The 21,390-nt window shown below is 44.5% G+C and overlaps 1 protein-coding gene across 1 annotated transcript in view; it reads left to right on the top strand.

Annotated features, from left to right (window-relative positions):
• The window catches only part of LOC306971002 (uncharacterized protein), a 50,581-nt gene that overhangs the window by 5,162 nt on the left and 24,029 nt on the right, over positions 1-21,390 (top strand). The window contains exon 2 of the mRNA XM_079567127.1: positions 1,241-2,261. Within this exon, the coding sequence (XP_079423253.1) occupies positions 1,241-2,261 (1,021 nt within the window). The remainder of the gene's footprint in view (positions 1-1,240; positions 2,262-21,390) is intronic.

The following is a 21,390-nucleotide window of genomic DNA, read 5'->3' on the forward strand; positions in this document are numbered from 1 at the left end:
TGAACTCTCGCTCCCGCTCATGTTCTCGTCCACAAACCTCACAAAGAGATGGATTATATTCGAGTCCTGGCTCAACTGTGAGGCGGAGTTTCAGAGGTGACCCTCAGGTGGCGTCAGAGCCAGAGGGGGAGGAGGAGGACAAAGAAGAAGATGAGGAGGCGGCGGGAGCGGAGGAAGCTGCGCAGGAGGAAGAGGAAGGAGGAGGAGCTGACCAGTGCAGGACACCACGCTCTGAAACAGGGACACACCCAGGAGGCGCTGCAGTGTTTCAGAGGATCAGAGGAGACAGAAGCCTCCAAAAACATGCTCAGGTCGGCCCACAGCGGCTCAGGACGAACCCAACACCTGAAAACGACAAAATAAACGACAAATAAAGCACTGACTTGATTGTTTTGTCATTAATATCTGCAAATATCGTTAGAGTTATTTTTTTCCTTTATATTGTGATATAAATGATAAATGCACTGGGGATGCACCGATCTGCTTTTATGACACTTCATCTGGCCGATACCGATACGATACAGTCTTTTTATATTATTATATTTGTATATAATGTATATTATTGTATATTATAGCCTATGGATATTAGTAGTTTCACCAGTTGGCGTTTTTTATAAATATGCCAGAGGTTTTGGCTTTAGCTTTGAATTTTAAATTAGAAACTTTTTCAGAAGCAGCGGCAGGTTAACGATAGTAGAGAAGTGAAAGTATATCCTTCCGTGTGATGTGGATGTTGTTCTGTTATGATTGGTTGTACAGTTTTTTGTTGCATCTGAATTCTGTTTTTAAAAGTGTCTTAAGCCCATGAGGGAACTTACTAATGTGCAAGACACAATAATTAGAATAAACCAAATATATGAGATCAATAGCCTAGCTTAGCGACAGCATGAAGGCCGTGAATCTGTGGTCCTGGATCTGCAGCGACTCCAGTCTGCAGGTTTGCCACTGCGCTGTGATAAACCTCGAAGCACTGCGGAGCGGTTAACCTGCAGGCTGGAACCGCTGCAGATCCAGGACCGCAGATTCACGGCCTTCTTTTGTATCAGACCCGTCCAGTTATCAAATCCGATCAGCTCCGATACTCTCAAAATGCCTGGATCGGCTACCGATACTGAATATCGGATTGGTACATCCCTACTATGCGCTATATTGGCAAACTTTCTACAGAGCACTGGATTGAGCAGCTCTGAAGTATCTTAGTTTTAATGATGTGTCCACTATGTGTCTTTGTGTGAAACAGGACGTGAATCAGAAGCTCCAAGAGGACAACCAGGAGCTGCGAGACCTGTGCTGCTTCCTGGACGACGACCGGCAGAAGGGGAAGCGCGTGTCCCGGGAGTGGCAGCGCTTGGGCCGCTTCAGCGCCGGCATCATGCGCAAAGAGGTCACCATCTACCTGCAGAAGCTGCGCGAGCTGGAGCAGAGGCAGGCCGAGGTGCTGCGCGAGAACCTGGAGCTGAAGGAGGTGTGCCTCATGCTGGAGGAGGAGCGGGCGGCCGCGCAGGCAGCCGGAGGAGGAGGGGGCGGGACCGGGGGCGGGGCTTTGACCGAGCAGGGCGGGTGCAGGAGCTCCATCGACAGCCAGAGCAGCCAGAGCGGCCCCGCCCCCGGTGCGCTCCGCGACGTGGGCGACGGGAGCAGCACGTCCAGCGCGGGGAGCACGGACAGCCCCGACAACACCCACAGTAAGCTCAATTTAGGATACGGCCATCACGCCAAGTCCGAGAAGAAGCACTGCGAGGCGTCCGGGAAGTGCACCGACCCCAAGCACAACCCGTCGGGCAGGAGGCACAGCTCGACGCCGGAGTACCACACGTTCCCGCAGAGCTGCCGCCCGCGCGGGGGATCGCTCAGCGACCTGGAGACGCACCTCCCGGACAGGCACAGGTCCCCGAGCCGACTGCCGGGCGACTACCAGCCCATGCACTCGGACCTAAAGGGGCGCTGCTACATCTCGCAGCAGCCGGGGAAGAACAAGTCGAGTCCGGAGCTGAGCCAGCGCTCGCCGCGGCCCGGGAAACCGTCGCAGAGCTGCGGCGGGTCGCCCCTGGCAACGCCCGAGCACGTGAGGAAAAACCGGGTGATCGTCGGGAGCCCGGAGGCCATCAGGCTTCACCCGCACCTCCACTACCAGCAGGGCGGCGCCGCGGAGCATGGGAGTAAAGGGAGGTACGGCGGTGCAGGGCCGGCGGGATACGACAGGGGGCGGCGGAGAGCGCCGGGAGACGAGGGCGGGTCACAGCATCAGAGTCTCTACACCGGTGAGTGCAAGAGAAACAGTAATCATCTCATTAATGTTCGGCTTTGCAATGTTCCCTCTCTGGTTCCAAAAGTAAAATTAGAAGTTGGAATAGGAATATTTTTAATGCAAGATAAAACTGGAGCCGGACACTGCACCCACTTTGCCATTACTTGTGGTGAAATTAGATTTGTTTCAAGTTTGTCTTTCAGTTTTGTAGCGCTTTGTATTAAAGGAACAGGCCACCGTTTTTTCCATACTGAGATATGTTCTTACCTGAGCTTAGACGAGTTCATGTGTACCTGTCTGGTCTTCACGCGTGTCCTCAGTCACACAGCACAGACGGCGTTAGCATGTAGCCTCTCCTCCTCTCCTCTATGGATCCAAACCAGGTGAAGATAGAAGCTACCAAACTCTTCCACATTTTCCCTATTTAAATATGGTTACGTGAAGTGTTACAAGATAAAGTATAATTACACAAAATTAAACAATGTGGATTTTCTAAGCGGATAAAAAGGGGAACTATATTGTAAGGAGTAATAATACCAGGAGTACTTCAACATCCGTGCAGTAATATCTTCACTTTACTGTGCGGATGTCAAACTACTCCTTGTAAGCATTAGTAACTAGTAGGCCATTAATAATATGCTTGTAAAGTATTACCTTCCTAAATCCTTTCCATGGTCCCTCTGGGGGTAATACAAGTGTTAATGGGATGATTGGGGGGTCTTTCATCTCCCCCTGGTGTCACTAATGGAATCACGAAGAAGAAGCTAACAGGCTAACAGGCAAAGCTAACTGTGGGCTAGCGCCACTTAAACAGTATTTACAGCCAAGCTTGAGTGAAAAAAATGATCTCCATTGTGTAATTTGGATGAACAATATCCCTCTGTCCCTTTGTCTTTTCTGTCAGCGTAGTATTTACTCTCACGGACAATTAATGAGGAAAAAACGCAGTGGCGCTTATGGCCTTTAGGGGCATGAGTTACTTAGTACTGCTTTAACCTCTTAACTCCCACCTGAACCGAAAGGATCTTATTCCTCACGTCAACAGATTTTTTTTCCATCATTTTTTGTGTTGGGTATTCAACCCATTTTTGTAACTTTTTTGTCACATTTTTGTAATTTGTTTGTCATTTTTTTGTAAATTTCTTGTGACATTTTTGTGACATTTTTGCCACTTTTTCATAAATTTTCTGTCACTTTTTTGTCACTTTTTTGTAATGTTTTTGTCACATATTTGTCATTTTTTTGTCACATTTTTATCACATTTTTGTCATTTTTTTGTCAATTTCTTGTGACATTTTTGTGACATTTTTGCCACTTTTTCATACATTTTTCGTCAGTTTTTTGTCACATTTTTGCCTCTTTTTTTTGGTCATTTTTTTGGTCATTTTTTTGACATTTTTTTGCCACTTTTTCATCAATTTTTCGTCACTTTTTTGTCACATTTCCATCATTGTTTTCGTCTCAGTTTTGTCGCTATTTTCACAGCTTATTTCCAGAAGCTTTTGGATTGGGGTAAAGCCAAACTGGAGAAAATGTGCTCGGTTCAGGTGGGAGTTAAGGGGTTAATAAGCTGCTTGTTATATCTGTTAATAGACTAGTAGGCCATTAATAACGTGCTTATGTAGATAGTAATAGGCTGATCATTACATTGTTATCAACCATGGTAATATAACCTGCAAGAGCCAGATTGATATTACAGAGCCAATAACTGGAAGAATAGGAAGGTACACTTCTCTGCTTTCTTGAAACAACATCCTCTATATGAAATGTCTTTCAGAAAATGGTGCACAATCTTTTCTATCACAGCCTATAAAACTAATTTAATGGCCATATTGTATTAAAATGGTTGAGTAAATATCACTACAGTATTTTTACCTCAACGTCAAAGCCAAGACGTGCCAGGTTTCCTATATTGCAGCTCTTTTCTCTAATGAACCGCATTAAAAAGGGCCTGTAATATCCTGTTTAGTGCGTGTGGAGGTGAGAATGACTGGAACAGCAGAGAGACTTGGGAGGAACAGCGAGGGGGCGTGTCCTGTCAGCCGCAGCAGAGCATTGTGGGGCAGAGCGTGATGCAACTGTCCGGGGAGCGGGTTTACTCACAAACGCCCCGGAGGCTCTGAGGAAGAGGGCATTCGGGGAAACCGCCAGCTCCAGTGTTTGTTCTCAATCAACTTTCATGAGCTGCTCCCCCTGTGGTGATCAGGGAGTATGGAAAAATCCTAAGAATGGTGTTTAGATTGTGACTTATTACAATCTAAACTACTGCAGTAGTAGCAGTAGTAGTATCCGCAGTAATGATCCGCAGTTTGGGCTCTATAGCTGAGTAGCAGTAGTAGTAGCAGTAGTAGTAGTAGCAGTAGCAGTAGTAGCAGTAGCTGTAGTATCCGCAGTAATGATCCACAGCATGGGCTCTGTAGCTGAGTAGTAGTAGTAGCAGTAGCAGTAGCAGTAGTGGTAGTAGTAGTAGCAGTAATGATCCGCAGTATGGGCTCTGTAGCTGAGTAGTAGCAGTAGCAGTAGTAGTAGCAGTAGTAGTAGTAGCAGTAATGATCCGCAGTATGGGCTCTGTAGCTGAGTAGTAGCAGTAGCAATAGCAGTAGTGGTAGTAGTAGTAGTAGTTGTAGTAGCAGTAGCTGTAGTATCCACTGTAATGATCCGCAGTATGGGCTCTGTAGTTCAGTAGTAGCAGTAGTAGTAGTAGTATTTGCAGTAGTAGTATCTGCAGTAATGATCCGCAGTTTGGGCTCTGGAGCTAAGTAGCAGTAGTAGCAGTAGTAGTAGTAGTAGTAGTATCTGCAGTAATGATCCGCAGTTTGGGCTCTGGAGCTGAGTAGTAGTAGTAGTAGCAGTAGTAGTAGTAGCAGTAGCAGTAGCAGTAGTAGCAGTAGCTGTAGTATCTGCAGTAATGATCCACAGCATGGGCTCTGTAGCTGAGCAGTAGCAGTAGCAGTAGTAGTAGTAGCAGTAGTAGTAGTAGCAGTAGCTGTAGCTGTAGTATCCGCTGTAATGATCCGCAGTATGGGCTCTGTAGTTCAGTAGTAGCAGTAGTAGTAGTAGTATTTGCAGTAGTAGTATCTGCAGTAATGATCCGCAGTTTGGGCTCTGGAGCTGAGTAGCAGTAGTAGCAGTAGTAGTAGTAGTAGTAGTATCTGCAGTAATGATCCGCAGTTTGGGCTCTGGAGCTGAGTAGTAGTAGTAGTAGCAGTAGTAGTAGTAGCAGTAGCAGTAGCAGTAGTAGCAGTAGCTGTAGTATCCGCAGTAATGATCCGCAGTATGGGCTCCGTAGCTGAGTAGTATTAGCAGTAGTAGTAGTATTAGCAGTAGCAGTAGTAGTAGTAGTAGTAGTATCTGCAGTAATGATCCGCAGTTTGGGCTCTATAGCTGAGTAGTAGTAGTAGTAGTAGTAGTATTAGCAGTAGTAGTAGTATCCGCTGTAATGATCCACAGTATGGGCTCTGTAGCCGAGTAGTAGTAGTAGCAGTAGTAGTAGTATCCGCAGTAATGATCAGCAGTATGGGCTCTGTAGTTCAGTAGCAGTAGTAGCAGTAGTAGTATTTGCAGTAGTAGTATCCGCAGTAATGATCAGCAGTATGGGCTCTGTAGTTCAGTAGTAGTAGTAGTATTTGCAGTAGTAGTATCCGCAGTACTGATCCGCAGTATGGGCTCTGTAGTTCAGTAGTAGCAGTAGTAGTATTTGCAGTAGTAGTATCCGCAGTACTGATCCGCAGTATGGGCTCTGTAGTTCAGTAGTAGTAGTAGTAGTATTTGCAGTAGTAGTATCCGCAGTACTGATCCGCAGTATGGGCTCTGTAGTTCAGTAGTAGTAGTAGTAGCAGTAGTATTTGCAGTAGTAGTATCCGCAGTACTGATCCGCAGTATGGGCTCTGTAGTTCAGTAGTAGCAGTAGCAGTAGTAGTATTTGCAGTACTAGTATCCGCAGTACTGATCCGCAGTATGGGCTCTGTAGTTCAGTAGTAGCAGTAGCAGTAGTAGTATTTGCAGTACTAGTATCCGCAGTACTGATCCGCAGTATGGGCTGCGCTGAGACCAGGGGAACACAGACTCCTGACTCAGCTCCAGTGGAAACAAAAGCTCCTCAGAGCAGCACCTGAGACGCACCGGCCGAGTCCCGTCGTTTACGGGAAACTAATCTCACCATCGGCGGAAAACCCGATTCCTCGTTTTCAAATGGTTTTACAGATTCTCCACTGTCTCTTCACGATCCTTATCCTTAAAGAGGAAATGAAGTGTCTTGATAAGGACGTGCTTTATCTGTGATTTGAAGATCAGAAAACGTCCAGGTCGAGCAGGGGTTTCTCTGTGGTTGGTCCAGGGTTTCCTTCTGGTGGATTTTGGAGGGAGAGTTCTTTGACTGTGTTCGAGTTCGGGCCTGATCCCTCACTCTCATGTTGTCGTGCTTGATGTGCACGGTTTTATCTTAAAGGACAAAATGAATTGCCTCGTGTACATCAGCCATTAGACCAGTGAAGGTGTTTAGCTGAGCAAAGTTCATTGTGTCTACTTCAGGGTTGGGCGATGTTCCCTTAATTGGCAGTTGACGATGTTTACAGTGAACCATCGTGATGATTCTCATTATAAGCATTTTTAAAGACATTTACATAGCCTTTATATAAGCTGCATATTACTATGTATGTTAGGAAAATGTGAGATTGCAGGATAAATGGATCTAAACTAAACATGATCTGAACACAGTCATGGAACACAGATTTTGTAACAGAAATGTGTTAAAACCTGTGCGTAAAAGTCTGAGAGGAGAACGACTTATTCAGAGCATCTGCTCCTCAATACCAAGGCTCTTATCACAGTAATACAAATGTGAATCTGAGCTTATTATTTGCATTTGCTCAATTTTAACGTAATGTTTAAGAAACCGTGGGTGAACGGGACAATATGTCCACGTTTGAGTCGTAGCTCACGTTTTTGAAGCCGCTCCACGCGCTGCCCGGTCCGTGAGCTGTAACCTCGTACCTCCTGCACCGCCTCTTTCTCTCCTCTCTCTCTCCTCTCTCGGTCCTTCGTGAGAATAATCCGAACCCATGCGCGCTCAGCTAGCTCCGATGTGAGATCCATCTCGTCATTTTAAAACGGTTTAAGTTTCCGTACGAAGCAAAGCAAATGCAAACGATGTTAAACTCTGAGCTGCAGAGAGAGAGAGAGAGAGCTCTGCGAGTCAGAAATAGAGCAGCTGCGTCTTTACTTTAATAATTACGGCTAACGCATCATGGCTTCTCTAAACGAGCTATCAGACAGCTACAGTACATCCAGAAAGCTGCTGCTCGAGTCCTGACAAGAACCAGGAAATACGACCATATTAGTCCAGTGCTCCGGTCTCTGCACTGGCTTCCTGTCCCTCAGAGAATAGACTTTAAAACAGCTCTGCTTGTTACAAGTCCTTTCATGGTTTAGCACCAAAGTACATCTCTGACATGTTACAGCCGTATGAACCTGAGAACTTCAGGGAGGGGTCTCCTGGTGGTTCCCAGAGTCAATAATAAACACGGTGAGGCTGCGTTTCAGTTTCATGCAGCTAAAATCTGGAACAGTCTCACGAGGATGTGAGACAGGCCTCAACTCTGACAATGTTCAAATCCAGGCTGAAAACTGTTCTTTTTACCAATGCATATAACTGAAAGTATTTTATCTGCACTCTTGCCTTTTACTGTAATTGATTAATTTTTTGTTGATCTTTTTATTGATTCTATTTGCTTTCTTGTATTTATGCAACTGTGAAGCACTTTGAATTGCCTTGTGTATGAATCAGGCTCTACAAATAAACTTGCCTTGCCTTGCCTTGGCTTCTGGCAGGTACTGACACTAGCGTGCATATTAGTTATATCCATGATTCAATTTACAGTGCAATCCCTGCAAAGTTTGTAGGTTTACCAGGCCTACAGAAGACCAGTGCGTGTTTCTGACAGGAGGGGGCGTGGCATCACGATGGTGGCTCTACATCGTGATGTTGCTCATCCATCACGATGGACGATGATATCATCCATCGGCACAACCCTAGTCTACTTGTGTCACCAGTATAACTTTCAAGGTTGCTTTGGTCAGACACTAGGATTAGAGAGACAGTGTCCAGCAGCTTGGGGAAGTATTTACCAAACTCTTCCAGCAACTGTGTGGAAAACCTCCACCATAATCCCCCTTCCCAGGACAACAAGGGCCAAGGACATGAAAGACTTCAGGCCTGACCCTCATACTTAGTAAGTGTGGAGAGAGTTATATGCAACCATCTTCAGGGACATTTGGACCCTTTACAATTTGCATATAAGGCCAAAAGGGGGGTTGAAGACGGCGGCTTGACTTTCATCCAGACAAACCTAAGTCTTGGGCGCACTTTCTGTTCATTGTGCATGGTAGACAATCAAGTTTTTCTAAGTTTCTATTCTATTCTATTCCTAGAGATGATGGAATCTTTACCTGTACATGTTTCAGCCGCCGTCTGCCGTCACCAAGAGTCAGATGCAGATGGCGGAAACATGTAAGGTAAAGATTTCAACATCTCGAATCCGAGTGTCTGAGCAAGGCAAGGCAAGGCAAGTTTATTTGTAGAGCACAATTCATACACAAGGCAATTCAAAGTGCTTCACAGTTAAAGCAGCATAAAATATAAGAAAAACAAATACAATCAATAAAAACATCAACACAAAATTAATCAATTACAGTAAGAGGCAAGAGTGCAGATAAAATACTTTCAGTTACATGCATTTTTAAGTTTTGTTTAGGTTCACTCTGTCTTGAGCACTATTTTTACTTCACACAAAGTTACCTAACCTCTGTTTTGTCGCTCCTTCTCCTCTGGACATCAACATACACATTTATCAATTACAGTAAAAGGCAGGAGTGCAGATAAAATATTTTCAGTCTTATGAATGGGCAAAAAGAACTGTTTTCAGCCTGGATTTGAACATTGTCAGAGTTGAGGCCTGTCTCACATCTTCGTGAAGACTGTTCCAGATTTTAGCTGCATGAAACTGAAACGCAGCCTCACCGTGTTTATTATTGACTCTGGGAACCACCAGGAGGCCCCTCCCTGAGGTTCTCAGGTCCCGAGATGGTTCATACGGCTCCAACATGTCAGAGATGTACTTTGGTGCTAAACCATGAAAAGACTTGTAACAAGCAGAGCTGTTTTAAATTCTATTCTCTGAGTGACAGGAAAGCAAATGAAAGTCAGTCTGCTTAAAGGGCTGTCGAGAGCGGTCACACTTGTCTGAATCGAACATTTGGGCCACTCTAAAGCAGTGGTTCTCGACTGGTGGGTCAAGAACCGGAAGTGTTTCTGAAATGGAAACTGCATGGGTAAAAGAAGAAGAGCCATTTGGGTTCTCCTCCATGAGTCTCTTCATGATGAGCCGATGCAAATGATCCGACTCGCCCAAAAGAGCTGAAAACCCCATCACTAGTAGAAATTCCTCGTACGGGAGTCTTGACCCATTCCAGCGGCCGCTTTTTTGCTGACCAGCTAAAAAAAACAACAACTCTGGGACCTCCCTGATTCGTCCTCGCTCTTGTTTCTTCAATTTAATCAAACATGATAAATTGTCCTGCACCGGCGTTTCATTCCTGCGCCCAGTATTTCTGCCCTCGCCTTTGCTCCATCTGTCTTCAGCTCATTCAGCCCCTCTGCAGCTCTGCTCCCATGTAATCCCTCCGTTTCCGCCCGCTCCTGCAGGCCCCGGACGAGGCTGCGCTAAATCTCCATTAAGCCCCGTACATTAGGGGCCCCCTTTGCACCTCTCACAAACGGAGGGCATTACGGCTCCAGCGGTCACTGCACTGCGGACACGGACTGAATAATTGAAAATGCGAGGTTTCTATTTTGTGGCGCCTGAAATGAGCTTCTTTACAACAGTTTGCGGCGGGTCTCGGCGGGACAGGCCCACATTAAAAGTCCTTTGTGGCGAAAGACAGTGGTTTAAAGTGGACATTTTATTTGCGTGGCTTATGAATTTACTTCTCCGCTCTGGTGTTTCTCTATATTACACTATAAATGAATGTGTGCTTGGGGAATGCACTGGATGAGAAAAGATTGCACATTTATCTGTCTTGTGCGTTGATTGGAGCGCACTCCGCTGGCAGCAGGATGAATTACCTGTGATAAGGCAGTCGCTTGGGGCCCCCAACAGTCAAGGGCCCCCCCTGAACTGGCACATTATTTGTAACCTTGCAATAAACACTTGGGCTGTGCTCAGTGCTCAGATTATATTTGTTTGGTTGGTAAGTGCAGGATGTAGTATATATTGTAGTCCATTGTGCGGGTTTTGAAGAGTTTAGTGGTGCTAGGCTAGTGCTAAGCTAGTGCTAGGCTAGTGCATGTCTATGGTAACTAGTAGCCTGCATTAAAAAACCTCTTCAAAATCATGGGCTCGTCCTCCAAACGTTGCCATATCTGATTTGTAGAAAGCTCCTTTTTGTGAATTCCAGGTAAACAAACTACTGTAGATCCGGTAACCAAGCAGATCCCTCCACCGCTGCGTAGCTACAACCAGGAAGCTGATGCTGCTTAAAGATAAGTTAAAGATAACGCAAAATGGTTATATTTCAAAAATTATCCAGTCGACACAGATGTTTATATGTGTGATCTGGTGTTATGATTTGCCTCAGGTGCACTGTGCTCGGGTCAGACTGTTTTTGATGCAGGCTACTAGTTACCATAGACATGCACTAGCACTAGCACTAGCCTAGCACCACTGAACTCTTCAATTTAAGGACTGCATGAATAATAATAATAAAAAAAATCTCCAGAAATCAACAACACTTGATAACTAGGAAATGAGGCCATATGTCAATAAACCTGAAATATCCCTTTAACCTCTTAACTCCCACCTGAACCGAGCACATTTTCTCCAGCTTTACCCCAATCCAAAAGCTTCTGGAGAAAAGGTGTGAAAATAGCGACAAAACTGAGACGAAAACAAGGATGAAAATGTGAAAAAAGTAAGAAAGAATTGACGAAAAATGTACAAAAAAAGACAAAAATGGACCAAAATTTGACGAAAAATGGAGAAAAAATTGACGAAAAAGTGATAAGAATTTGACAAAAAATGCGAATAATTTGACGAAAAAGTGACAAAAAATGGACCAAAAAAATGGACAAAAAAATAAAAAAATTGACGAAAAAGTCACGAACATTTGACAAAAATGAGAGGTCTTTCAAATGAGGTGTTACACTGGCCTACAGGATTTGGGTAAAGCTGAACTGGAGAAAATGCTCTCGGTTCAGGCGGGAGTTAAGGAGAAGGAGAAAGGAGCTACGGTGTTTTGCCACTTTTTAGATGCAGCTTTGCTCTAATCAGTCTTCACTGGAGCTGCAGTTACACCTCCCCTCACTGACGCTATCTGGCCCTATGTTTGGCTTCTGGATTCCATTGTTTTTTTATGTTCTTACTCTACATCTCTGTAACTTTGCTCTGAGTTTGGTCATTTCTTCTAAATCTACAGTGTGTGGTTTTGTGGAGTTTTATTTGTGTGAGTAAACCCTCCTTAATGAAGCGCACATTTCATTTCGCTGTAGTTGTAAGTTGTAAGATACAGGACAGTGAGGAGGTGGACAGTTTTAAGTACCTGGATGTTCAGCTCAACAATAAACTGGACCAACGCCTCGTACAAGAAGGACCAAAGTCGCCTCCACCTTCTGATTCTGAGTAGACCGAGGTCCTTCGGAGTGAGCCGGCCTCTGCTCAGGACTTTATGACTCTGTGGTGGCCTCTGCTCTCCACTACGCCGCCGTGTGCTGGGCCCCGGGCCGCACAGAGCGGGACAGGAACAGGTTGAACAAGCAGATCAGGAGGGCCAGCTCTGTCCTGGGCTGCCCCCTGGGGGACAGGAGGGTATTAGTAGGGCTGTGCAATTAATCGGAATTCGATTACAATTTCGATTATTGCACTAGATGATCACAAAAACAAACGATTATTAAGGATGCCCTCCCGCTCGTCCATCCAAAGCGCAAAAAGTGCGGTTTGTGTGACGCATCTGATCAGCTGAAACACCAGCGCAGCCTGACAGAACTGTAAATAATATTGTACTAATATGTTTTATACCTAACTCTTGAGATAACGCCACTGTTAAGAGCTCTCCTTGTGCTGAAAGGAGAACAGCTGTTTAGAAGCCTCGACATCCTTTGCTCAGACACTGGTTTTGTTTAGTAGAAAAGTCTAAAACTCTTCTTCAGGAGCAGATCAGCGGAGCTCAAACAAACTCTTATTACTTCATGCTGCTGAGATGATTGTTTCTGTTCCCTTCACATGTCATGAGCTATAGGCTCAGGCTTTGGTTTGACATAAAAACATTAGCGCTGAGTGATGATGTCATCAGGCCGCGCGGCTCTGTTGGACAGGTGTGAGGGCTGGCCAGCAGGGGGCAGGTATCCCTATAGGATTAGTTTAGAAACCTGAGCATATTATAAAAAATGCTTTTATTGTCCAAAGAAAATGTAGTCCATAGTTGTTTTTTAACCTCTTACCACCCGCCTAAACCAAATGCATTCTGTCCTCTTTTGGCTGTGTAACACCTCATTTGAAAGCTAAGACCCACAAAACTGATCTTTTTCCACGTGTTGTTGCTGTGTTGTGTCACCTTTTGTATGTTTTATTTTTATTTATTTTTTATTTTTTGTCACATTTTTGTCACTTTTTGTTGAATTTTTGTCTTTTTTTGATGATTTTTTGTCACATCTTTGTTGAATTTTTGTCACATTTTTCTTGCGTTTACATCCTTGCTTTCTTCTTTTTTTTTGTGGCTCTTTTGGTGCTTTTTCCCAAACAGCTTTTTATTAGGGTAAAGCCAAACTGGAGAAAATGGGATTCCGTTCAGGTGGGAGTTAAGAGGTTAAAATAATAATAAAAAATGAATAAATAAAACAAAGATATTTTTTTTTAAGGCAACAAATAATCGTTTGAATAATCGTGATTTCAATTATTACTAAAAATAATCGTGATTATTATTATTTCTGTAATCGAGCAGCCCTGGGTATTAGCCAAGCTCACCTCCATCATGGACAACACCTCCCCCCCACTGAGACTGTAGAGGAGCTGAGCAGCTCTTTCAGTGGCAGACTGAGACTCCCTCGGTGCAAGAAGGAGCAGGTCCATCCCCACTGCTGTCAGGCTGTACAACAAGACTGTGAAGTAACATGTGCAATATCTGAGTATCTTTTCTCTTATGCAGAGTGTGGCGTGAGGTGTGAGCCTGATCCTGTGCTGTCTGTGTACAGAGACTCCAACTGAGATGTTTCAGTTTGACTTTGAATGGTTGCTTCACAGCTCGTCTGAGTAATTTGCACAGAGTAATGTATTAGAAGGCCTATTAAAGCAGTGATTTATGAAGGATTTAATAGTGGTCATGTCCATTGTGTAGCAGCCTTAATAACACACACAGTGGAGCCCCCTGTGAACCTTTGCTTTAGCTTCGTGATCCGCCCTTCGTGACCACTCAAACTGCAGTTTCTATTTGATTGTCATTTGCCGGGCCTAATTGCCTAGTTTTACGCCGTCTCCTGTAGATAGAAAAAGGGGGTTTTATTTCTCGGAGCTGCTGCCGCTGCCGTGTCGCTCAATGCCAAGTCTGAATCATCGAAAGGGAGCGACTGCAGAGACCGGAGGAAACCGGAGAGTCTGGGCATGACGAGGCGGAAATCGTGACAGCAGAAAGTTGTTTTTAAATCTCGTCCAACTCGGGAGGAACACTGTGAAACGCGGATCAGGTTACATGACACAGCACCGACAAGAGGAGCGAGAACAGACTGTTTCCTTTCTCAGGGACAATGGTAGACAGAGTGGGGATGTCACGATTCTACTTTTTTTTAGTCACGATTATTGTTCGGGAAAAAATGGCGGTTTGACGATTGTTCGTGAATATCAAAATGCACAGAAGTTTTAAAATCCAAGCCAAGAGTGCAGAGGTGCCAAAAGTGCTGGGTCCAAATGTGGCCTTCAGACACGTTTTTGGCTGCCCTGAGGTTTCCTATTGATTTGGCAAACATCGCTGAGATGGTACTTTTTACTGCAAGTTTAATAATTCCATTCGATTCCACAATTGACGTTCATTCCCTCCTGAGTTTACCTTAGTCCTTAGAACAACCTTTGTAATGTTACCTACAGTTTTCATAAGCAGTCATTCGCAGCCACAGGATCAGGCTGCAGCCCTGTGTATTGTCCCCGTAGGGAAATGTGTCCACCCGTCCTTCGATGCTGCTGGGGCGACTCGTGAGGAGCAGTGGTCGACGGCAGTGCCGGGGCCCCATCTCCATGATTTGGAGCCAGGCTCAGGTCAGAATATTGCAAACATGTGCAAATGTTTTTAGTGGTAAGGGAAACTGGAGCACCCGGAGGAAAGCTATGCAGACACGGGGAGAACATGCAAACTCCACACAGAAAGGCCCCGTCCTCGTGGGAATCGAACCTGGGACCTTCTAGCTGTGAAGCGGAGGTGCTAGCCGCTGTGCTACCGTGCCGCCCACGTGTAGTCTACGTGATACGCAGGTATACGCTGTATAGCTACTAGAAAGCCTGCAGGATTACTGTATAACCACTAATTGGGTAAAGATACGTATTAGACGGTATTAGATATGTATTGTCCGATTAGAGACCAGAACAAACTTCACAACAGCAGCCATGTCCTCCCCTGAAGACAAGAGAGAGGAGCATTTCATCCCTCTCTCTGTCTTAGGGCTTTTCCACCAAGGGGCTGGTTCAGAGCTGGTGCTGGTGCTGGTTTGGATCCGTATTGACTTGGTTTTCCACCAAAATGAGAGGGCAAAAAGGCGGGAAGCCCTGCACTCGTGGGATGGGCGGAGCCTCCACAAAGCCTGTCGATCAAGCTCTGGAGCCAGTCAACGTACTGAAAATGCTTCCAATCTTGTGGCTGATAAACAAAAACCAGCGTGGTTAAAATATTTCACCTGCCGCGGTCACATGGATCATAGCGATTTTTAGAAAAAGAAAAACTCTTTGGAGCCAGACTTTTAAGCCGTTCGTGGGACGTTTGAAGTCCCATTAGAACCAATGCTTCCCAGTGTCTCTTGGAGTCACCAGGGGGCGTAATTACAGCAATGTCAGCTCCCGCCATAAGGACCATAGAGAAGTTCCTCGCCCATTGCATCAAACGTATTTGTGTATTGAATAGAAGAGGATGAATCGAGCAATTCCAAATAATATGGAGGATCGCTGTGGAAACACAAAACACCTGCACGTGTGAACACATGGAAAACCGCAGATTCTTCCTCATTCTGAACAGCCCAGGTGAAGTCACGTCTCAGAAACAGCTGGTCCACTCCCCCCTGAAGTGGGACAGCGTGTGAGTGCGCGGCAGCGGAGCCTTTAAAGCATCGAAGGGCAGTCACTCAGCTCTTAATGTGACACTCCTCGCCCCGACAGTGTTACCGAGGTTTAGTGGCTTCACGCTCCATCTATCTCCCCCGCCTCGTGTGTGTCGGCCTTATCTGCAGCACTGGCCGATTGTGAAACAGGCCCAATTTGTCGGAAGCGGCTCTAACTCAATCTGTCTGCACCTCCTCCTCCTCCTCCTCCTCCCTCTGCAGCGCCGACTGGATACAGACTCCTATACATTTAGGCCCAGGAAAGTGAAGGAAAATGATGACACTGGATTTTCAACTTGGGTTTATACAGGCAGAAGCAAGAAAGGTCAAGAAATAAAGACAAAAAGTTTCTTGCTGTTTCCAAATTAAGTTATTCCATTATACTAGAATGGAAACAAATCTTTAGAAGTGATGCAAGTGTAGATTTTTTCCTTTTGTGGCATTAAAATGAAGTGTTTGGGCGTTGAAAAGCGCCACGTTTGACCTGTATTAACCTTGTTTAAAGAATCGCCTGGTTAAAAGAGTGGAGATTATCGTTCATATTAAAATGAGAGTGATTTTCTTGTATTAAACGCTGCTACCTTTTGTTCTGGGTCCTGTGAAAAGAACAGAGGGGATTATGGAGTTATGTCATCAGCGATTTAGGGAAAATGAGACCCTTTTGTTCATCTGCAAATGGACTCGGCTGATTATTACCGGGAACAGCGCGCGCTCTCGTTTTACGCAGAATCACGAGCAGAGATCCCCGACTTCCCTCTCCCCAGACGCTTCCTTCCCCGCAGCTGCTCCGGGGCGGGATCCCGGAACGCGTTACAGTCGCAGATATTGCTTTGCTTGGCCCACTGGCTCCTTATGGTGAGGAATCCTGGCGTCATGTTGGACGAGATCAGTTGTCCAAACCAGATTTTTCCAGATGCGGCTTTTATTTATTTCATGACATTTACTATTTTGCTCTTCACCATATACGTGGTATGGAGCACAAACTTAACCTCTTAACCCCCGCCTGAACCGAGAGGATGTTTTTCCTCACGTCATCAGATTTTTTTTTTTCCATCATTTTTTTGTTGGGTATTCAACTCATTTTTGTAACTTTTTTGGGTTACACTTTACATTACAGGCCGGTAAGTCCTTGGTACTTACAGTGGTAATTGCAGTGGTAATTACAGTGGTATTTATACTGGTTATACTATGTACTTATTGTGGTTCTTACAGTGGTACTTACAATGGTACGTATGGTGGTAATTACAGGGGTAATTCTTGGTGCTTATTGTGGTACTTAAAGGATACTATAGTGAGATTTACAAGTTATGTACTTTTAGATACAGTGGTAAGTCTTAGTAATGAAGGTTGTACTTCTTGTTTTCCCTAATTCTGATTTATGTTGTTTTATAGTCACACAATCCTAGAAATTACGTCTGTGTGTAGAAGTACCACATTTACTACTTATGAATTGCTGCTGTAGTGTTCTTGAATTACAAATAAGTACCATAGAAGTATCACTGAAACTACTAGAAACTATCATTTAAAGTATCAAAGTACATAGAAGTATGACCTTCTTTACTAAGAGTTACCACAGTATCTCATAGTAATGAGAGATACAGTGGTAACTCTGTGTCTCCCTAACCCCAACCCTAATAACTAGTAATTATGACTTTTAGTACCACAATAATAACCCAGAGTTATCACTGTAAATACTAGTACTTACCACTGTAAGTACCACTGTAAGTACCACTGTAAGTACCACAATAACTACCAAGAATAACCACTGTAATTACAATGTAAATACTACTGTCATTACTAGCAATTACCACTATAAGGACCACGGACTTACCGGCCCGTAATGTAAAGTGTTACCCTTTTTCGTATTTTTTGGTCATTTTTTGTCAATTTTTTATCACATTTTTGTCCTTTTTTAATCAAATTTTTGTCTCTTTGTCACATTTTTTGTCATTTTTTTGTCAGAGGCAAGGAGGGTGAAGTGTCTTGCCCAAGCACACAACGACAGTGTGCGTTTGCGGGAGCTGGGATTCGTACCCACAACCTTCTGATCACAAGACGACCCGCTCTACCAACTGCGCCACCATTGCCTCAAACTTACATTTTCCCAAATGAACGTGGCAAAGCGGTGCATGCCCTCTTAGCACTCGTATACTTATGTATACTTACTATGGATAGTATACTTACTATCCATTACTATGGATAGTAAGTAAATAAGTCATGTTTATTTATACAGCACCTTTCACAGACAGAGAAGTGACAAAGGGCTTCACAAAGTTGCAATAGAAACACATAAACCATCATAAAACAGGCCTTAATCCACTGACATTTAAAGGCTTTCTGAAACAAATAGGTTTTCAATTTGCTCTTGAAAACATCAACACAATCAAGTAAGTGCAGGGAAAGCGGAAGATCGTTCCAGAGTGTTGGCACGACCGCCTGGAAGGAGCGATCTCCTCTGGTCCTGAACCGAGTGCGAGGGACCATGAGCAGGTTCTGATCCAGAGACCTCGGCCTCCGAGAGCAGGATTAAGGACAAGTCTCTAATGTAGGAGGGAGGCTCTGAAGGTCAGCAGCAGGATTTTAAAATGGAAACGAAAAGTGACTGTGAGCCAATGAAGAGCTTTTAGAATGGGAGTAATATGGAATCCACACATGTCAATTTTAGTGAATGAATAAACGTGGGAAAGACAAGGGAGCGCCGCCATGTTGGAGCGATTTCCTGAAAAACTAAAGCAAGTCGAGAAAAAGCCACAAAACAAACACCGTAATGGGTGAGTTTTAAGATGTTAACATTGACCACTGCGTGAAGAATCCATGTTCTCACCTGCAGCGTCTCGCCTTAAAAACATCTGACTGCTGTGTATGTGAAGTTCCCTCTCTGTGATCGTCTCCTGTTGAGCGAAGCCTCTGTTCTCTCTTGCGTGTGGTGTGTAGAAGGACGTCGCATTGACACTTCTGTGGAGCTAATAATAAACTCGGGCAGAGCATCTGGGGCCCCGGCGTCACCGCTCAGATGGAGAGAGATTTACTGCCGCTGAAACACCGCGTTTCCCTCCGTCATCTCTGCAGACGGATGGAGCAAAGCAAACTCATTATGTGCTGCGTAAACAAGCTGTTTGCTCGGGCGTTCTGGACTTTTCCATCGTTTTAGAGATTCCACGTTTGAAAACTGACACAAACCGTGAAGTGGAGCCGGAAGAAGTGCCCTGACACATCTGATTCTTCTTCACAGGAGAAGAGTTTCACTCATTTAGGCGAGAATGGTGCATTTTCTGTTTGAAATATCGATTTGAATCACCCTGTCGCTGCATCCATCAGATCAGACTTTCTCTAACTAAACAATCATCATGGACCAGTCACATCAACGCAAAAACATCAGCAGCTTTTAACTGCCTGAAAAACATGGCCAAGATCAGAAGTAAAGGGCCCGATCCTCTGCCTGGTGCAACAAAGGCATTAGTGCAGAACAGAATGCACCAGTGTTTGCATGGCCAGAGTGTGTGGGGGCGTGGCTTAGAAAGGCGTGGTCGACTGGTTTGAATGTAACAAGCTCTTGTTGCTTCTTCCCCTTTTTCTCTTCTCATCTTTGCATTAACATCATGCACGGCCTCATGTAGCTTCTTCCTTCAGCATTTACAAACTTTATTCCACTGTGAGTTAAACACTGGCCGTGTCCCGAGAGAAAGAGAATACACCACTGGCTCTGTAGTATCGGGTATCGGGCCGATACCACATGCTTGTGCTCATACTCGTACTCATTAATGAGGTCCCGATACCATCCTACAGGAGCAGCCGGACATATCAACAAACTGAAGAGAAAATATCAACAAACTGGAGAATAGTTTAGTGTGAATGCAATATTCCACACAGAGCTGACTTTATTACAGACGACACTCCCTAAACCAGAGTCTGAGCTGGATTTAACCAGAGCTTAATGTTGTCAGTGCTGCAGCGTCTGCAGTGTTTACAAGACACAGGCTAATCATGCTAACTAGCTCGCAGCTAACCGTTCTGGCCCAGGGATTTATTCATCTGAAAAAATCTAACCCAGCGACTAAAAAGTCCTCAGAAAAAAAAAACCTAAAGAGATACAGCATGTTTATGTTGTATCTCTTATTGAGCTGTTTCAATCAAAATGCTGAAGCTACTGGATACGTTACTATAAACACACAAGAAGTTTTAAGTTGGAAAAGCAAATAGGCTCAGTAGTAAAGTCAAGTTTTTACCAACTGCGTCTTTTGAGTTCAATGAAGCCGTATTTACCACATTCTGATCTGGAGCGTGTGATCCGTGCCTTCATAACGGGCCGCTTGGATTATTGTAACTCGCTGTATTGTGGGCTGGACCAAAGCTCGATCCATCGCCTGCAGTTGTAGAACGCTGCAGCGCGTCTGCTCACTGCTACCAAAAAGTTTGAACATATAAGCCCCGTCTACATTGGCTCCCTGTTAAACACAGAATGAACTTTAAAATGTTGTTGTTGGTGTTTAAGTGTTTGAATGGGATGGCTCCACCATACCTTTCTGAGCTTCTGTCTGTCCATACTCCGACCAGAACATTGAGGTCAGAATGTCAACCAGAGGAGACCAGGCTTTTGCAGTTGCGGTTCCGACACTTTGGAACTGTGTAACTGTGTTTGGAACTGCCCTTAAATATTAGGGCAGCCCAGTCTTTAAACCTTTTTAAGTCCATGTTGAAGACCCACTTGTTTGCGAGGCCTTTGAACCAAAACTGAGCAGTACTTTTTTTTTTTTTGCTGGCATTTGTTTGTGTTGTATTTTGTATTTTTGTGTGTACTTCTGCATCTCTATTTTTGTATACTTTCGATTTGAATAGTGTATTTTATATATATACAGTGGGGAAAAAAAGTATTTGGTCAGTTTCACATAGACATTGTATTGGATGTTTTCCCCACTGTATATATATATATGTATTTTTGTGTACAGCACTGTTTTAAATGTGCTCTATAAATAAATTTGACCTTGACCGTGACAAGAAAATCCACACGGAGCTGAAGTAAAGGAGAAAAGAGAACATTTATCTGCAGTAATGAGCAACATCTCAATACTATAAAATAAAGCACAAGCATTGAGGAGCTTTAGGACATGAGCTGTTCTGTCTGTGATGGACAGAGCAATAAACTTTAAAAATAATATTATATATAAAGTGTCGCCTACTTTACTCAAGGAAATGTAAATGAGTAAAATAACTAATTACAAACCAATCTGCTGTGGAAAAGTCAGTCTGTTGAAGAAAATGGTGTTCGGTATCGGCGAGTACTTACATCAAAGTACTCGCAGTCGTATCGCTTTTTAGGAAAAGTGGTATCGGTGAATCCTGACAAGAACCAGGAAAGAGGACCATATTAGTCCAGTGCTCAGGTCTCTGCACTGTGAGTTAAACACTGTCCAGAGAGAGAGAGCGTATAGCATTCACAGTGCGAGACAGCTCCTCTATTTTACACGTATAATCACATTTTGTATCCAGTAAACTGAGCCGACATCTGCCACCATCTGCTTGGAATTGCCTTGTGCATGAATTGTTCTCGCTTTGCCGCTGATAGAGAGATTAGCTCTAAGAAAACAGTTGCAGCTTCTCTCTCCATCACTTAATGAACCGCAGCGCCGCGATGATGCCTGACCCCGTGGGACAGAGCGGAGATTCTTCACCGCCCACTCACGTCAGCGCTCAGATGTTTCGGAGGAGCGTCGTCTTCATCTCAATATAACCATCTCTGATCGTCAGCGACTCGCCTGAAAACGACCCTCTGACGTCAGGAATAATGGCTTCAATCGAA

Source organism: Gobius niger (genome assembly GCF_951799975.1).
Source record: "Gobius niger genome assembly, chromosome: 12".
In the NCBI taxonomy this organism is placed as follows: Eukaryota; Metazoa; Chordata; class Actinopteri; order Gobiiformes; family Gobiidae; genus Gobius; species Gobius niger.